The sequence below is a fragment of the Fusarium keratoplasticum genome, chromosome 12, assembly GCF_025433545.1.
Source record: "Fusarium keratoplasticum isolate Fu6.1 chromosome 12, whole genome shotgun sequence".
Lineage (NCBI taxonomy): Eukaryota > Fungi > Ascomycota > Sordariomycetes > Hypocreales > Nectriaceae > Fusarium > Fusarium keratoplasticum.
In genome coordinates this window covers 1,885,955-1,904,402 of record NC_070540.1, presented here as the reverse complement: position 1 = coordinate 1,904,402, position 18,448 = coordinate 1,885,955, and the positions used below count along the sequence as shown (strand labels likewise).

Genomic DNA, 18,448 nt, shown 5'->3' with positions numbered 1-18,448 from the left:
TATTTAATAATGTGGTAGAGGGCGTGTTTACGGGTTTGATCTTCAAGCCGGTCTTCGGGAAGCAACAGACTTGCAGAGCAAGTGAAACAGAAACAACTATGCGTCAGACTCTGCCTTTCAGCCTTGCAGCTGCTTTGCTGCCAACACTAGGAGCGGCACAGGCCAAAGATACCATCATCTTTGATTCTCCTGGAAACCCCATTCTCGGTGATGGCTCTCTCTACTCGGCTGATCCGGCACCGTTAGTTGTCAACGATACTGTTTACATTCTTTCCGGCAGGGATGAGGCCGACGAACGTACAAACGATTTTGTCATGAACCAGTGGCAACTCTTCGAGGCCAAGAACCCCAAGCCATCCGGCGGTACATGGGCTCTTCACAAGGATATCGCAGAGCCACAAGACATTTTCTCTTGGGCTCAACCTGGAGGAGCATACGCGAGCCAGATTGTCCAAGGAAAGGACGGCAAGTTCTACATCTACGTCTCCATCCGTCAGCAGAACGGGGCTTCAGATCCCTTCTCGATCGGAGTCGGCGTTGCAGATGACCCCGTGGGACCTTACAAAGACGCACATCCTGCTGGTCCCATCATTTCTCAAAACGTTCCGACCAAGAATGACATCCATAACATTGACCCTACTGTTCTGGTCGATGACGATGGAAAGGTCTACATCTACTGGGGTTCTTTCAACCAGCTCCGAGGATACGAGCTCGACTCCGACATGGTTACCATCAAGGGTAGCGAAGTCCGCGTCGACAACCTGGACGGTTACTTTGAGGCGCCTTGGCTGTCGAAGCGCAAGGATACTTACTACCTCTTCTATGCCGCCAATAACGCTGGTCCAAACTCTCCCTGTACGCCCACTTCTTACCACGCCTGCATTGCTTATGGCACCGCCTCCAGCCCTCTCGGTCCTTGGACATTCGGCAGTGTGGTGCTGGGCATCGTCTCCTCGACTACATCACACCCCGGCTTCTACGAGCTCGGAGGTGAATGGTTCATGGTCTATCACACTGCTGATGCCAAGGACGGAGGTCACTTCCGACGAAGCGTGGCTTTCGACTCCCTCGAGTGGGACGACTCTTCATCACCGCCCCTGCCTCTCAAGGTCAAGCAGACCAAGCGACCAGCTGCTGCACCCAAACCAACCCGCAACATCGCCCCCAAGGCCGAGGTGTCATCCGAGAACGAGACTCCCATTCAGTACTGGATTGCTGCCCTCAACGATGGCCGCATCAAGGAGACTCCTCTGCCTCCTGACTACTGGTCCTCCTATGCAGGAGAGCGATCCCCAGAGACTAACGTCTTGACGTACACATGGGATAAGGCAGTCAAGCTCAACGGTGTCGCCGTATCCTTCTTCGCAGACCAACCCGCCGGATCCAACATCGGCGTCCCACCTCCAGCATCCTGGTACGTGGAATATGCCACCGGAAGCGGAAGCTGGGCCAAGGTGTCCGCCAAGGGCAGCTATCCCACTGAGCCTTCTTTTGATCCCCCAGAGGTCAGCTTCGATACCATCTCTACCACGAGCCTGAGGCTTACAGTCAAGGCCTCGGGAGGATCTGGTCAGTTTGGTGGAGTTGGTATTCATGAGTGGTTTGCTTATGCTCCTACCGCGGAGTAAGTGTTGAAGCTGGGTTTCAACTTCGATGTACATATAAATCTGATGTAAATGAATTTGCAAGACATATTGAGTACATATACAACTTGAACTGGCCGACCTGCCGCCGACTTAACGATCTCATTTGCCAGCTAACCACATGAAGAAACCACCTGCCATTACCATCCGCCTAAACAGGGAGAATTTAATCCCCTCCAGATTCGCAATGCTGATCCGCCAATGTGACGACTTGAGCGTCTTCTCGGCTCGCGGTACCGAGACACTATCGTATGCAACGACGGCGCCCTCCAGAGAATCCGAGGAAAACAAGAGTTCCGCCAAGTCACAACCATCTTGCATCGCCGTGTTAGCGCCATTTCCAGCAAAGGGGCTTACGGCATGATTGCTGTCCCCAATAAAGATAACACCCGGCAAGACTCCTTGGTGGTTGAATGGCTGCTTGTCCTTTGCTGGAATGACAAAGGCCGTAGATGGATCTGTCGCCTTCAAAAGACTCGAATAGGGGTCTCCTATCTCCTCGCCAAGTTTTCGTGCCTCTTCGAGCAAGGCACGGCCATCTCCACCCGCAGTTTGCGCTGGCATCTCTTCAGCCTTGCTCAATGCCCAGACAACAGTTTTGTCCCTGATGGGTGCAGCAAAGCAGCTGTTTCCATGTCCGGAGATGAGAATCCCCCATGCTTCGCTCAGTGGTTTCGGGATTTCGTCTTGAAATACAGCCAATCCGCCAATTTGGGTTGCTCCGGCGTATTGCAGCACGTCGTCAGGTCGGATGGAGGCCCGGATCTTGCTGTGGGCGCCATCGGCAGCAACCAGAATGTTGCATTTGTGCTGCACGGTACTTGAGCTACCGTTGGAGGAGACAGTGATTTCAACACTTCCGTCAAGTGAAGAAGCGGCGCTCAGGCATTGTGACTCCCAGTTGATGTCAATGCCCAGAGCCTCAGCTTCTTGGATGAGGATTTCGCGCAGGTCAGCCCTCGCAATCCGCAATCCGCCAACTGGGAGATCCCCATATGGCTTTGCGGAGATTGAAATGAGCTCGGACCAATTGCTGTCCCACATCTTGAAAGACATGCTCGTGGTTCCTGGAGTTGCAGCCTCGATGACGCGATCGAGAAGGTCAATCTTTTGCAGCGCCACAAGACCACCATCCTTGTCCACGCCGTTGATAGACAAAGAATAGCCTTGTCTTTTCGGGTCGCCGTTTCGGCTGTCGCGATCAAAGATAGTGAGCCGAAGTGGCTGTGAGTTGCCCCATTGTTTCTTCAGTGAGATGGCAAAGGCGAGGCCGGCCATGCCAGCCCCGGCCACCACAATGGATTTGTTTTCCAGGAAGTGTGCGTTAGGCCAAGGCATGTTGAGTTGATAAAATACTTCAAATTGGGACAAAGGCATTCAGTCGGACTTACCTTGAGAAGGCGGTCACGGTCGTGTTCTTAAAGTCGAGCCCATCGCTGGCGTGGCTGACGATTCTAGCTCGGGACCGTAAGTGGAGACTCGGCACCGAGCCAAGACGGCGATGATACCGGCCGGTCGGCGCCGATAAGCAACACCGCAAGGACAGGCAGGATCATGAACCAACACGCAGTAATTTTAGCAAGACGCGTCACCAAAATTAGAGTATATCTTCACTAGGCAGTTGCGCCATGACGTGGATAGCAATTGCATACGTTTAAGGTTCTCTGAAAGTGTGTAGCCAGCCTATCAATTGACACGGGTTGAGCCACTGAAGCCAGGAATCAGAGATCACGTGAACAATTCAGGGCTGAAAGGGTGGGCATGGGTCGAGAGCTAGTGCTCCATCGCGGCGTCGCATCGGCAGTCTTACGTGGATCGTCGCACTTCGTAATATCCTCCTGCAAGCCATTTTTACGATAAACGCGTACTTCGCATATGGGGGTGTTCCGAAGTCCGAAGGCTTCGAACTTGGCTGGGTTCTGGGGAGTGTGGACACGCGTAGGCCGGAAGAATACAATTGCCGCTGACCCGACTGGTGGGAGCGAGAGCTAGGCTACCCTACACCTTCAAGGGGCAGCACCATTTTTCGACATTTAAGTCCAATTGAACAAGTTGGAGATGAGATGAGGCCGACGATTAAGAAAGAAATTCGGATTTTATTGTTATTTAAGTATCTTTGCGCTGTTTTAAAGAGTCTATGCGGTGCAGATGTTTTGTGATGTGCTTTGCCGTGAACCCAGCAATTGGCGCATATAGCTCCTTGATAGAAACAAGACGAGGAAAAAGATTAAACCGCGTCAAGGCGGAACTGCTTCAGAGCCGATTTTTATTAGAAAGTCAAAAGCCTAAGCAAAAAGAATACCGTTTCATGAGCTTGCGTCGCTAAAAGATGCAAAAATGTCAAAAAAAAGCCTATAAAAGCTGATGAGATGGGGTGAACCGGGATCGAACCGGTGACCTTCAGATATTATGATTGAAGTTGAGCTTCAGTCTGACGCGCTCCCAACTACGCCACCGCCCCATTAGTTGTTGGGTTCCAGGGCCTGCGAATTACGGCTCAACCGTGCCGCCAGGGGTGAGGCGTTGAGAGCGGCAAGGTCCCGAGATCAGGGAGAAAATGTGTTGTGGCTTGTTTTTTGCGATGGTGTAAAGGGCCAGGAGGCTTGAGGTCAGGCTGAACGGGAGCAGATGGAATGTCCATAGAGTGATTTTGGGTGCACAGTTAGTAAGCAATCGGGCGAATGGTTTAGGGGTATAATGCTCGCTTCGCATCTCTGAACCAACTGGTTCTGAAGACGATCTGCGAGAGGTCCGGGGTTCGATTCCCCGTTCGTCCAGCATAAGCCTTCGGGTGTTTCCTTTTTTGGCGTTCTTCCCTCTTATCTTTTTGCTTGTCTTCTACATCACTATCAGCTTATCACCTCGACTTTTCTTCCAACTTGGTCCTATTGTAGTTTCAATACTCAGCTCACTTTATCTTTTTTCTCACACACTCTTAACTTGCATTCTCTTCCGCCCTGCCATAGGCATTATTACACAGCACCCGTACCTACGCATCACAAACAATATGGACTCAATCAGTGCATGTTGGGCCCTTCCTCAGGTCCTGTAGATTTTATATCCTGCACTCGTTCTAGTTGTTATATAGACACTTCCTAAACCTGGGAGCATAAACATGGTGTCAGGAGGCCATGATGAGGTTAATCATAGTTGTGCTCTCCAGTAATCCCGCAACAGCATCCCGTGGTTCGACAGGCCAAGCTGCACGAACCGAATCTCTGGTCTCATGAATCATAAAGTTGGATATGGCTTTTCAGTCTGCATGCAAAAGCTAGGCACAGCCCATGTGTTGGCTGTTGGCGAGCATGAAGGCTGTCTTGACGTCGGAATAAGATCCTACCGGCGGGCCCTGCTGGTGCAGCTCACCTTGGTGTTCTAAAATCCGATAGTAACATTGCGTGCCTATATCGGTATAACTTCCGAGGAGAACGGGTATCAACCGACTCGGGATACAACCCCCTCTCGTCAACGAGTCCCGATTTTAAACTCCCAATTCAGCAGCCTACATATCAAAACCACGTGCCTTATCAGAAACTTTGAGTGGGTGGTATCGAGACAAAGCAAACTTTCGCCTCTCACCGAGCCCTAATCATGCAGCAAGGAGGTGTGGAACACTTTGCGAGGCTCCATATACTCCATCCAGACCTTATCAAGGGTCCAGAAATGGAAAGACGAAGCGCTAGCGGGACCTCGCGAAGGTGTGTTTCCACATTAAATATTTGATCACACATGATTAAAGAGATTGCAAGTCAGATTGTCTGGTGAAATAGTTGTTGTGGAAGAAACATTGTTGCTTTGGTGCAAGTTTCTGGCAGTATCGTGATCGCAATGAAGGTGCCTTTGTATGCCATTGCTGGTGTTGCGACATCATGTGTTGCTTTTCTCTTTGGGTAAGTTTTTGTCTCTAATTCGCAAGTATTTCGGAATCTGACGTGATAGAATGGACACTGGGAGTATCGGTCCCATCACGACCATGTCCTCGTTCAGAGAAACCTTTGGTGACTTTTCAGCAACCGTCCACGGAGTGATTGTCTCCACGATCCTCATCCCAGGAGCCCTGACAGCTTTGATTGCCGGCACTCTCGCCCACCGTTTTGGCCATGTGAAGCTAATCGCCATTGGCTCCATCATCTTTGGCATAGGAGCGGCCCTCGAGTGCGGCGCTCCTTACCTCGGCGTCTTCATCCTTGGAAGACTCATTAAAGGAATCGGCGAGGGACTCTTTCTCAGCAATGTCTACGTGCAAGTTTCCGAAATGTCGCCCTCAAGTGTGAGGGGCATTATGACAGCGCTCCCGCAGTTCCTCATCACTTCTGGGATTGTGACAGGTTACTTTACCTGTTACGGAACTTCACGGCTCGGCAACACATCGCTGACGTGGCGACTGCCCCCTGCTATCGTTGCATTCCTCGGATTTTTCCTGTCAATTATCTACTTTATCGTGCCCCCGTCTCCCCGATGGCTGCTGTCCAAAGGAAGGGTGGAAGAAGCCCAGGCAGTCTGTCGACGACTCGGCATCGATGAAGTTGAAGAGAAGGAGCTTCTAGGACAAGCCGAATCGTTTGGTGAATCGGAAGTTACAATGACGCTCTGGGAAAGTCTGCGACAGACTTTCAGGGAGTTTAGAACCGCGTTTTCTGCACCGTACTGGAAAAGGACTGCATTTGCTTGCTTCATCATGGGCATACAGCAGTTCTCTGGCATTGACGGCGTCTTGTACTATGCCCCGATTCTCTTCACACAGGCGGGTTTGAGTGGCGAAAAGGCATCGTTCCTGGCATCTGGAGTGTCGGCCATTGTGATTCTCGTGGCTACGATTCCCGCAACGATTTTTGCAGATAAATGGGGTCGACGCACCTCTGGCATTGTTGGTGGCGTCTTGATTACGTCTCTGATGCTGATAATGGGATCTGTCTACGCTGCAGGACAGGTTCATCCGACATGGGGAAGCGGAAGATGGGTTGTCATTGTCTGCATTTACCTGTTTGCCATCTCGTTTAGCTTCACCTGGGCTATCGGGTTTCGAACATGGGTGGTGGAAAGCATGCCCCGGAAGACGAGGAGTAGTGCATCGAGTCTTGCACAGAGCTCAAACTGGGTAAGTGACCTGGACTTGACATTACTATCCAGCTTGCTAATATGTCCACAGCTCGCCAACTACGTGGTCGCTCTCATCACTCCCGTGCTTATCTCTAAGTCGACGTTTGGTGCTTATTACCTCTTTGCGTTTTGTAGCATGTTTTGCACCATCATGGTGTTTTTGTTTATGGGAGAGACGAAGGGTTATAGTCTGGAGGAGATTGAGAAGAGGCATGGCCAGAACCGATCCAAGAGCATCCCCTGGAATCTGTAGAGGTCCTTATTGCGCTTGGATGTGTTGAAGCGATAGATTACAAAAAGGTAGCGCTCCATAAATGCCTAATAGTTCAAGAACGACCGGAGTGTCCTCCTCTATGACTCTTGTCCTCAAACTGCCTTGCCTCCGATAGCCCAAAGTGAAACTGGCATTGACCATTCCAAAACTCCAATCGCAGCATATACTTCGACAAACCACCAACCAGTCCAAATAAACCAACAGAACACCCAGACGTATCCCAGCAGGTGAACTAACAATTGAGGTATGCGATCTAGAACCGACTTCTCGCTATCTGTCCTCGTGATAAGATATTCAGACCATCTTGCGCCCTGACATAGTTGAATAACGGCATATTCGACCATGGTACCGAATGGTTGAATCATGAAGAATAATCCCATGTTGAGGGCGAGGGTTATTGGTTCAACGTAGCCCTCACAGATGACGGAGAGGCTGAGGAAATGGAAGAAGCCGCTGATGGAGAAGGCTGTGATGAGATGAATAAAGTAGGCATGAGGTGACCTTGGTGGAATGCAGAGGTTCTTGACAATGACGCGGCTGATGCCGAGAGTAGGCTTGAAGATGTTGGAAATCAGTGGAATATGGAAGATGGACTGCGTAGTTGATGGGCTTACCTGGCGGATATAACCGTGCCAATACTTCCCCCAGACATTGCCAACTGTGTAACAGTCGGCGATGTTTCCGAAAAGTGGTGGCCAGTCCTTTGATATTTAGTAGAATACGAAGAAAATAGATACAGTTTACTTACCTCTGGTTGGCCTCCAGCCACGCCAACGGCCATCATCGCCGCAACCTCATACTGCAGCGTCATGGTCGTATACAGCGAGAGACCCATAAGAAGTTCGACGAACACGATTTGCTTGAGGTTGTCCAATTCCCATGACCAGGAATGTGGAATGGCGGTGCTCTGGGCAGTGTGAATGACCGTATCCAAGACTACATATGACAGAATCGCCCTTGGCATCCTGGCTAACACGAATTTTTGCCTGGGAAGTTTTTGCGCTTTCATGGCCGAACGCGCATCGTTGACCTTGCGATGGCCAAAATTCCATCCGACGCCTCGAGAAGAAGAAACCAGCTTCATGGCCCATCGGACCTTGTCCCATGTCCACTCCTTCGGGCGTCCGTTGTTCACCTGGCCTTGCTGGTCAACCAGCCAAAAGTCTCGCTCCGGCACATGTAAAAGCAACCTCTCGACAGCCGGAAGGACAAGCAACCACGATCCCGCCATGCCGTAGCGCATCGCGCGCGTTGCGCCGGTGTTCGGCGGCCATGGGGAAATGGTACACGCGACATCATTTAGGACGATGAGAGTCGCGAAAAAGACGCCGCGACCATGAAAAGGGGGACAACAAAATGCAACAAGCACTAAAATAGGAAGAGTAAAATGCGGGAGTTGGGGGAGGATTGATAAGAGGTTGCCAGGTGACAACCAAGATACATAGTCCATCTTGATGATTGTGACGATAAGAATGACATTGAGAAAATTGCTGGCAAAGGGGGATTCGAAAAGAAGGCGCCAAATATGAGCTTCAAAGTGTGGTCAGACCACCTGTGTTAGATTGCATTTCTAGTTGGCCAAAGCAACCCAGAGGCGCTGTTGTGGGCTGACATTGGGGCGTGTGCTCAGCGCCATGTTCAGCCAGCGGCGATGGTCCAGGTGATCACAATATTGGGAATGGGGGAAATCAGGAATTGGGATAGCTGAGTCTTGGCAGCTTGGCACATGGGTGGGCTGCTGGTTTCGAGTTAAATAAGGTAGAAATCGTAACGTTATCCTGCATTCCTGTCATATCCATATCTAGTGGGAACGGAAGCACCGGGACGAGATGGACTCAATGCGAACTAAGAATTGCCTAGTTTGGAATCTGGAGACATCGTCTCCCTACACAAGTGTAATGCGCGTGCCTTGACCGGACCATCCGCTGATCCATTTACCAATTTCTCCCGCTCGGAAAACTCCAATACGTCTGAACCTGGCCCCTGAATCATGCTCCAGCATGAGATACACGTTGGTACCCCCTCCGTATCCTTGGTAGGCTCCGCATAGGGGTACGCACACGCCTTCCATCTTGTCCGACTCTGCAAACTTTCGCACCAGATCCGTCGTGTCGAGGCGAAGGTCTTGGGCTTTCTTCTCCTTTTCGAAATAGCACTGCGTCCTCGCTTCATCTGTGTACACAGCAAACTTGCTCGACTCTGTTATCCATCGATAATAATACAGCATGCACTTAATGTCGAGCTCGGCTGAGCGGAGGAGCCCCGTAGGATCACCTCCCGGAGGCTCCGTTACGATCCGTTCGTCGAGGAGCTTTATAAGGTGCTCGGGGAGGCGGCTGTACTTCTCGTGCAACATAGAAAGTCTCTTATGTCCCCCGACGACCGAAGCCCAGCTCCAAGTCGGAGCATACGACTCACTGCGCTGAACCTCGGCACCATCGCTTGCGTTCGTCGTCCACGTAAGATCGACATGGATCATTCTCTTCCACAGACCGGCCAAGTATTTGTCGTTGTTGGCCTCTTGGAATGTTTTGGCGATGCCAGACATGGCGATGAGTCTGTCTGACTCTTTGGTGAGAGCGCAGTTTGCGTAGAGGGAGACGACGTCACCCCACTGAGAGTGGAAATAGGATCCCATGTCTTCCGTGAATCGGGGGGTACGCAGCCTCTCTGAAAGTTCTGCTCTCTTCTTGGCAAGTTCTAGCCTCGCTTTCTTGTAAACTGTCGGGACAATCTCGCGTGAACCTCTCGCCTCAGCGAGGATGAGGAGCTCCCCAGTGGGATCCACCTCGCAGCACTTGCTCTCCAGGCACTCCCAGTAGATCTGATTCTCCGTGAAGTGAAGAATGCGAGGGGCCAAGAATCGCTCCTGTACAACCCAGCCGCGTGTGCTCAGGGGAGCACTTTCGATCTCGTCAGCCCAGAGGGAATCATTCCAGAAAATCCATGGTTCGTCATTCACTTCTTCCCTGCGCCCCTGAAGCTTCTTGTTCAACTTGAAGGGGAATAGGAGCCTTGGTTGGAGTCTTCTCTTGACAAAAAGCCTGCTTCTCCCGGGATCAGATGACGCAGCGATGGCCGAGATGTTGCACAATGAATGTCGATACACATCAACCATTGCCTTGGCCTCTTGCTGCCATTCGCTAAGAGAGTCTTGAAAGATACATAAAGAATCGATCCATATGTATCTATAACCCAGACGGTGGACGAGTAGGGCTGCGTCACGGAAAGTCGGTGACAAATTGTTCATGGGTATGCCGTCCCGGAACTGATGCTCCGTGGTCTGCAACAGTTGTGGAATCAGTTTTGGATCACCCCAGCGATGAGATAGGGTCCAATAGGAGGGATGGGCTCCCCGATTCTGAGACCTTTCGCCCTCTTCGTCATCGTGTTGGGCCTTGGCCTCGTCTCTGTCGCGAAGATGGACGAAACCGACCTCAGCCTGATCGACGTCAATAACCCTAGTAGGGAAATAATCTCTTTCGAGTGGGAGGCAATATTGGTGGTCCATGGCGCAGGTCGAAATCCAGTCCTTGATTTTTTGCAGGGACTGGCTGGACCCAATATTGTCATCAAGAAAAGACCAAGGTTGATCATCAAGTTTCGTCCAAGCGGGCGGAGGCGGAGATCCTGGGCGGCCATATGCAGAACGGGACGAGAATCCCCTTTTATCATTCATGGATACTAGATGGATAAAATTGTGAGTGCGTATTCAAGCCTGTTAAGGAGTCTAGGAATGGCAGAAGCACACCTTCGAGTTCAATATCGGCAGCCCAGGGGCACACGACATGGAACCTCACAGTTGGCTTATAAATTCGACAGTATATCTGAAAGCCATCCAGAGTTGCAGATTGCCCAGTAGCCCCATCTTTAGCCTCTGGCGGAAGTGGCAATTTGTTCCACAACCAAGTGCAGATGAAGCATCCGTCGTCTTTGCTCGCCACAAAGTCACGATAAGTCTTGTGATGATAATTGTCGAAAGGAAAGTTGCCAATTTCGCCAAAGTAATCTTTCAATTCCTTGATTTTGGTTTCGCCGTTCAAGGCGGCGACACATGTATCGCACAATTTACCTTCAGCAAGGCAGGGCTGCCGTCAGATCAGATTAACAATCAGATATATCAATCAAATCAATCAATTCAAATCAGATATGGAATTTCATCAGATCAATCAATTCAGATACAAGCGTCTATACATCTGATATATCTGATATCCCTTGCACAGAGAGCGGTTACCCTAGAACTGCCGGATCATCTATATGCTCCGACTCCGGAGAGTAAGGCTCTCTCCGAAAAGCAACGGTGTTACAGGGGTCAGCCGAGCTGATTGGTCCTGGACCCCTGCTTGCCTGGGTCCTGGCCGGAGGCAAATCTGAAGGAAGGTTCCCCCTTTTTTTCCTACTCTCGCTCTATCACGGTATAGCCTTAGCCAGATGAACATACACCACCCTTGGATCGTCAGAAACCTATCTTGGCTATTTAATTTTGAAGCTATCTAGACCTTCTGCTAATCATAGTCCAAAATGTCCGAGACCGCTTTAAAAGGCAGCCTTGCTGGCAGCGCGTCGTCATCGCCACCACCCGCATTTCCTCGTCTCGGATCCCGGCCTAAGAGCATCGCCAAGCAGTATGATGCCGCTTTGGCTTTAGCCTCGACTACCGATTCTTCCGTTGACGACCTTTACAAGATTACTTGGGGCCAACGACGTTTCGTTATTGCAAGCCTCTTAGATAGGAGGAAGAGCAGGGGCCGGCGAAGCTGGATCGGAAACCATGGCTGGTTCCTAGCAGAATTGAGGAGAGACAATACATCTAGCGGGGATATCTGGTGTTGCCGGCTCTGTGATGATAAGGGCACACCGCGATTTTTTCAATGCTCAGTCGACATCTTCGGCACAAGCCCATCTTTACAAGTTGGCGGTCCTTCCCTTTTTCTGGGTATTACTAACAGTTTCAGAGCTCACAGGATCACCGAGACCTTCGAACCGGGCTCATCTGACGATTCGTCGGTCCTCGATCTTCAAAAAAGCGCATCCAAGAAACGGCCAGCTCCTTCTTCCTTCATTCTTCCCCGAGCGAAGATGGCGCGGATCAGAGAGCTCTCAGTTGGCTATATTGTTGATTCTAATCTCCCCTTTACTACCTTCGAGAGTACCTACCTACAAGAGCTATTCCGTCAGCTAGACCCTGATCTTTATACCCAGGTGCCCTGGGGTCGAACTGCAGCTAAGAAAGACCTAGAGGATATACTCTCTTTAAAGAAAGCGGCCGTCAAGGAGGAACTCGACAAGGCTATTACCCAGGTACATATCAGCTTCGATCTCTGGACCTCTCCAAACAGACTAGCTTTCATTTCGATCTTTGGTCACTATATTGACCAGAGCAACTTATACCAAAGCCGGCTGCTGGCTTTCAGGAGGCAGATCGGGTCTCACGCCGGCGAGAATATCGCCTACACTATAAGGAATGTCGTCCGTGATTGGGGGGATCGATTCGAAGCTTGGGGTCTCGATCTGTGATAATGCGACCAGCAACGATGTTTGCTTGCGAAGCCTCTACACAACTCTCGATGCCTCGATGACTCGAGCGGATACGGAGGCACGAAGGATGCGATGTTTCGGGCATATTCTAAACCTTGTTGCCCAAGCTTTCCTCTATGGCGATGATGCAGCTTCTTTCGAACTTCAATCTGAGGCTTATGGCATGCTGGAGCGGGTTGAAGAAGACCTCGAACACTGGCGAGCTAAGGGTCCAGTTGGGAAGCTTCATAATATCGTCAGGTTCATCCGAGCCTCTCCGCAACGCACCGAAGCATTCAAAGCACATGCCAAGGAGCAGGAGGAGGCGGACATATACAAGCTTGCAGAAGAATCAACGGCCGAGCTTGAAGTCATACAGAACAACGCTACGAGATGGAATTCGACCTATATGATGATCGAACGCGCCTTGATCAAGCAGTCTGAGCTCAATAGCTTCATTCAAGAGCTGGGGCTGGAAGCAGACGCCTCAAGAAGGGTTCCTACAGCTGACATCCTGACCTCTGATGACTGGAAGGTCCTCAGGGGAGGTTAGTCATATCTTGGAGCCGATCTATAATATGACGATGAGAACACAGGGATGGGGTACGCGGGGGTCACGGCCGGCTCTGGGAGGTCATGACAGGGATGGAGTTTATTCTGGAACATCTCGAAGACTGGAGGGTTCTCTACGAGGATGAAACTGCTCATCTAGCTGCGGAAGTAAGACATATGATCCAGGGAGAGGAGCCCGAACCAGCTACGGGTGTGAAATCAATATCTGCGCGACCATCAGCAGTCGGACAAACCCGAGAGCGACCCTCACGCCAGCAACGACTACCATCACGACTTCAGGGGGTATGAGATCACGCCGTTACGCCGCCGCCGCGAAACAGCTCTTCCGGCCCATCAACTTGCCAGCCCACAGTTTAATGAAGATGCCCTCCTGCACATTCTCGAGAGGACTACCTACAGGGCGATGCTCGTTCCATGAGCAATATTGCTAGTATGGAGGGCCAAGAGCGTGCAGTATTAGGGGCAAGCATCAATAATGCTTGGATTAAGCTTAACGAGTACTACACTCTCCTCGGGCGATCGCCTCTGTTTGCGGCCTCTGTTGTTCTAAATCCGGACCTTGGCCTCCGGTGGCTTGAGACTAACTGGACCTCCCCGGAGCAGCTACAATGGCTTCGGGATGCAAAGGATGGCATCAAAGGCTACTTTGAGCGTTGGTACTCAAACGACGATGATGCCTCTGAGGAGAGTATTTTCGCCACGCCCTCGTTAACGCCCCGACCTGAGCAAAGTAGGTTTGAGCAGTGGGTAAAAAAAGCCGGCAGCCTAAGCTCTCAGCAACAGGCAGTGAGCTTGAACGATACTACAGGCTTGAGCCGGAGCAGGTGAATGACCCTATTCAGTGGTGGATTGATCATAGGAACGCTTTCCCGCGTTTAAGCAGATTTGCATTGGACGTCCTTGCTATTCCGGCCATGGCAACTGACTGTGAGAGAGCATTCAGTCTTGCGAAGCTTACAGTCACCTCACAGCGGCATTCCCTGCTTGGATCGAGCATTGAGTCGGTCCAATTACTGAAGAACTGGATCAGGGGAGGGCGTGTTACTCTAGGGGGCCTATGCTTGAGCAACAAGGCCAGTTAGAACCTAGGGCAGGATCCTGAGGATGGGGATAGCTTCACGTGAGCTATGATATATCAGATATCTATCAATCAATCAATCAGATCAGATATAGAGGGCAAATTATCAGTTCAGATCAGATTTGGGTCCTGATCTGATTTGATTGATCTGACGGCAGCCCTGCAGCAAGGTCCATGAGGAAATACCGATCCACGGATATGAATTATAGTTCTCCGTATGGTTGGTCCGATTAGTTGTATAATGGAATCCTGACAGCTAGTACCTAAATAGCGATAAGAAAAGAATGCCGTTTTTGTAACCCTGTCATTTCTGGCCAAGGACTTTTAGGCATCTACGCAATTTGCTGCCCAACTATTTATTCCAATGCCGGGGTTACTATTGTAGCACCAAACAGAATTCATTAAATGCAATAACCCATAATCACACTCTGGACAAGCCATGCTGGCTCACCTGGAACAAAATACATTGCCATTATGACACTTCGTAGCGCATGGGAGCACTCCTATTTTAGCTCCTCTGAGTGAGTTTAATCTATCAGATTAATAGCTATTAACTTGGCACAAAATGTGTAACCCAGACCCGAAAGACGCCACTGATAACCTAACATATATGAGGCAATCTAAGAACACAGGGGCTGCCTTTTAGATATCATTTGCTATCCTCATTAAATAGTACTAAACATAGGTACTCAGATATCACTTTTCCAGCTGCGTCTTACACTGGCCAAGGGATTGCGGCTTAGAATGCAAAGACCTGGTCCTCCAACTTACTGGCGGGCCGAGCCGCGTTGTATCCCAAGTTCTCTGTGATTCTTTTCATAGCGCTGACCATGGGAGGCGGTCCACAAAGCAGGATCTTGATATCGTCCCTAGGCTTGGGAAGCCATTTCTATAAATGTTAGTCGGTCACAAGAGAGGCAGCACTTTGAAGAAGAAAAAGGTACTCACAGTTACCATCTCGGCTCCAACAAATCCGACGCCGTCGGTCCAGCCAGCGGGTGGGTTATTCAAGACATAGTGGATGCGGATGCCAGCATCGACTTTAGCCAACGCGTCCAGTCTCTCTTTCAGCAAGATATCCTCAGAGTTCACGTTGGCGAAAATAAGATCCACCTCAGTTATATCGCCACTCGCACGACCACGGACAACCGCGTTGATAATCTGCAGCATAGGTGTAATTCCAGTGCCGCCAGCGATCATACCAAAATGGCGGACCATATTAGGGGTATAAACGAAACACCCCTTGGGTCCACGGATGCGAATGGTTTGACCAGGAACAAGCGTATCTATATATCGGGAGATATTTCCTTGAGGGTAAGACTTGATAAGTAGGTCGAAGCAACCAGGCTGGTCATCACCAGAGATAGGTGTATAAGAGCGCATAACCTCCTTACTAATACCATCAGGCTGTGGAATCTGGGCAGAGATAGAAATGTGCTGGCCGACTGGTAGACCTAGTATTGACTCGGGACTGGGGAGGTTGAAGCGATATCTGGAAAAGATCAGTGAGCCGGGAGCGAGTATATGGAGGCCAAAGTGCGAACTTACATGGCCACATTGTGTGAGACCATGTTCTTTTCCACGAGTTTGAACTCCTGGAAGTGATCCGGTCGCAGCATCTTGGTCGCGACTTGCGCTGCAGGTTCTTGGGTGACGGGCTGATTGGCCCCTTGTGGTGCTGAGTTGGAGTCGGAGCTCAGAATGCCTACTTGGAGATCGTCCAGAATCTCGTCGGCCTCATCAGAGTGGCTGGTATCATCGTAAGCTTCGGTGGCATCTTGCCCGGCGACCTCGAGCAAGATATCTGAACCCCCGCTGTTGGGTATACGTCAGTCACACCTTGAAGGAAAAGATAGAGCCGGTGATGAGAACAAAGAAAGACGTACGGGTGGTCGTCCACAAATGACGAAGCGTTGTAAACCTTGCCGCGAATAATCAGATAGAGATCATCCTTAGTGTTGTGAGGTTGCACATCTGCGTGGCTAAAAACTTGTGCCATGACGAAACGCAAAGCCGCCAGTTGGCAATCAAACCAGGACAAGGATATCAAGACCAACAATTTGATAATGCTGCGTGTTTATTGAGGAAGGGGACGGGGGCAGAAGCGAGAGCCATTGCTAACTTTGGCAATACATTCATTGATACCGACAACAATGCTCGGGATATCCGAGGACAGCTGTCCGCATGACCGAGCAATATCTGCAGTCTTGGAACTTGTCCCGTGACGAATGCCCTGTTTAGGTGAAGTCTGGCGAGGATCAACCCATCATTGATGGATGGAGACATGCATAGTCGGCATATGACTGCCGCCACCGCGGGGTATCCGGGGTATCGCTTGAGAGGCGTCGCCTCAAAGACAAGGTTCGGGAATCGAAACCGATGCAACTCCTGATTAGCTCCAATCATAGGCCACATAATGTCAGGACCCGCGCCCCCTCGGCATCGAAGCCGAGATTGGGGCTGAAAAGGTGAGATATCCCCGCGCTCCCGATTGGCTTGACCACGAGAGACCCCTTAGCTGTCACAGACGCATCGCAAATGACTAAACGGCGTCGTTCTATTCGCTCTTGGCACAGGGAGGTGCAAGATATTGTAGGGTCGGGAGCATGATTAGGGTGGTGTTGAGTAGCTCCATGACGTATAAAAGAGTGGTAGATATCTCAGGCTAAGCAATCCAAGCTAAGCAATCCAAGCTATCTTCCAAGCCATCATCCACTCCTCAGCAGCTCTGTGGATTCTTCTCCTCAAAACCTGAGTGCTTCTCACAACAGCCATGACATCTTCCTCCCTGCACTACTTCAACTTTGGTGGCAATGGCGCCCCGGACTCCTCCAAGGAAGCAACCCCTCAGGAACCCGTGCGTGCCTTGCCCTCATCATGGTACACCTCGCCGGATATGTACGAGTTGGAGCGCCGAGCCATATTTTCTAAGCGATGGCTCTTCATCACCCACAGCTCGCGGTTGAAGGAGCCCGGTGACTGGCTCCGCTACGAGATGGCAGGATTCGACTTCATCATCACTCGTGACCGGAAGAACAACATCCACGCGTTCCACAACGTTTGCAGACACCGCGCATACCCCGTGATCGAGAAGGAAGGCTCGGGAAACGCCAAGATTCTGGCCTGTCGCTATCACGGCTGGTCGTATGGACTCAATGGCAAGCTAGCCAAAGCTCCTGGATATCAGGGGATGGCTGGGTTCGACAAGGAGCAGAACGGTCTCTTCCGTATTCATACCAAGGTCGACATCAACGGCTTTATCTGGGTGAATATGGATGCAAACGAAGTTCCAGAAGAGCCATGGGAGGGGCACTTTAAGGACGTCGACAAGCAAGACCGGTACAAAGCTTACAACTTCGATGACTATGACCTTGATCATACCTACGAGTTGGACGGCGACTACAACTGGAAGATTCTGGCCGATAACTTCAACGAATGTTATCACTGCCCCACGACACACGCGGATATCCCCGAGTTCCTCAATCTTGAGTCCTTCGACAGCGACACCAAAGACGGCCACATCCAACATCACTGTGTGTCCACGCCCGAGCAGATAGCAAAGGGACTCTACACTGCCAGTACCTACTACTTCCCCATTTCTGCCATGGTTGTCTCGTAAGTTCATCTAGCCGGCGAGCTCAAACAGCGCGTTCCCTGACACAAACTAGCCCGCACTTCATCATGATCCAGAAGTTCCTCCCCTCAGGGCCGAGAAGCTCCAGGATGGCATACGAGATCTATAGAAACAGAAACTCGTCCGACACCGATTTCAAGCTCATCAGTGATATGTACGCGCGCGTCATGTCAGAGGATAAAGTTCTTTGCAACAACGCGCAGAAGAACCTGGACCGCGGTGTCTTTGTCAACGGTCAGCTGCATCCCAAGTACGAGAAGGCGCCACTGTTTTTCCAAAGCACCGTTCGAAAGGTCATCACGGAGCATCACGAGCGGGAGAAATCCGAGGGCAAGGAAATCTGGCCGGCAAAGCAGAAGTTGCCTTGTGACGCGCAAGTGAGTGAGCAGGATGAGATGATCTGTGCGAGCATTGGTTGCGGGACGCAGAAGGAAGTTTTGACTTGGTAATGGTGGTTGGATTTCCCACGAATATACTCTTTCTTAGGCATGTCTATAAGAATGCGCGCTGGTCATGTATTTTTTATCACTCAGCTACTAGCGGAAATTTGACATGATTCCGGCTTGCATATGTTCCAAACTCAACAAGCATACACTCTGGACCTCTCTCGCATGGCAAAGAAAGGATAA

At 50.7% G+C, this 18,448-nt stretch overlaps 8 protein-coding genes across 8 annotated transcripts; 4 read left to right on the top strand and 4 right to left on the bottom strand.

Annotated features, from left to right (window-relative positions):
* Nucleotides 1–98: 98 nt before the first annotated feature.
* NCS57_01423400 (uncharacterized protein) lies at nt 99–1,628 on the top strand (the record flags this gene model as incomplete). The annotated part of the gene is made up of 1 exon (XM_053063843.1): nt 99–1,628. The coding sequence occupies one exon, from the start codon at nt 99–101 to the stop codon at nt 1,626–1,628; it is 1,530 nt and encodes a 509-aa protein (XP_052907176.1).
* A 117-nt stretch (nt 1,629–1,745) lies between these two features.
* Nucleotides 1,746–2,981, bottom strand: NCS57_01423300 (FAD-binding-3 domain-containing protein; the record flags this gene model as incomplete). The annotated part of the gene is made up of 1 exon (XM_053063842.1): nt 1,746–2,981. The coding sequence occupies one exon, from the start codon at nt 2,979–2,981 to the stop codon at nt 1,746–1,748; it is 1,236 nt and encodes a 411-aa protein (XP_052907175.1).
* Nucleotides 2,982–5,447: 2,466 nt separating this feature from the next.
* On the top strand, nt 5,448–6,996 carry NCS57_01423200 (MFS domain-containing protein; the record flags this gene model as incomplete). Its single annotated transcript, XM_053063841.1, has 3 exons — nt 5,448–5,533; nt 5,583–6,741; nt 6,793–6,996. The coding sequence occupies exons 1-3, from the start codon at nt 5,472–5,474 to the stop codon at nt 6,994–6,996; spliced, it is 1,425 nt and encodes a 474-aa protein (XP_052907174.1). The 5' UTR covers nt 5,448–5,471.
* A 113-nt stretch (nt 6,997–7,109) lies between these two features.
* Nucleotides 7,110–8,467, bottom strand: NCS57_01423100 (MBOAT-2 domain-containing protein; the record flags this gene model as incomplete). Its single annotated transcript, XM_053063840.1, has 3 exons — nt 7,110–7,571; nt 7,632–7,718; nt 7,766–8,467. The coding sequence occupies 3 exons, from the start codon at nt 8,465–8,467 to the stop codon at nt 7,110–7,112; spliced, it is 1,251 nt and encodes a 416-aa protein (XP_052907173.1).
* A 435-nt stretch (nt 8,468–8,902) lies between these two features.
* On the bottom strand, nt 8,903–10,528 carry NCS57_01423000 (HET domain-containing protein; the record flags this gene model as incomplete). Its single annotated transcript, XM_053063839.1, has 1 exon — nt 8,903–10,528. One exon carries the CDS (start codon nt 10,526–10,528, stop codon nt 8,903–8,905), a length of 1,626 nt encoding a protein of 541 aa, XP_052907172.1.
* Nucleotides 10,529–11,538: 1,010 nt separating this feature from the next.
* Nucleotides 11,539–14,189, top strand: NCS57_01422900 (Dimer-Tnp-hAT domain-containing protein; the record flags this gene model as incomplete). Its single annotated transcript, XM_053063838.1, has 6 exons — nt 11,539–11,642; nt 11,973–12,490; nt 12,663–13,082; nt 13,178–13,389; nt 13,507–13,837; nt 13,891–14,189. The coding sequence occupies 6 exons, from the start codon at nt 11,539–11,541 to the stop codon at nt 14,187–14,189; spliced, it is 1,884 nt and encodes a 627-aa protein (XP_052907171.1).
* Nucleotides 14,190–14,924: 735 nt separating this feature from the next.
* On the bottom strand, nt 14,925–16,184 carry NCS57_01422800 (NADH-cytochrome b5 reductase 1; the record flags this gene model as incomplete). Its single annotated transcript, XM_053063837.1, has 4 exons — nt 14,925–15,074; nt 15,134–15,677; nt 15,734–16,000; nt 16,072–16,184. The coding sequence occupies 4 exons, from the start codon at nt 16,182–16,184 to the stop codon at nt 14,925–14,927; spliced, it is 1,074 nt and encodes a 357-aa protein (XP_052907170.1).
* Nucleotides 16,185–16,958: 774 nt separating this feature from the next.
* Nucleotides 16,959–18,268, top strand: NCS57_01422700 (oxygenase subunit alpha; the record flags this gene model as incomplete). The annotated part of the gene is made up of 2 exons (XM_053063836.1): nt 16,959–17,800; nt 17,854–18,268. 2 exons carry the CDS (start codon nt 16,959–16,961, stop codon nt 18,266–18,268), a joined length of 1,257 nt encoding a protein of 418 aa, XP_052907169.1.
* Nucleotides 18,269–18,448: the final 180 nt, after the last annotated feature.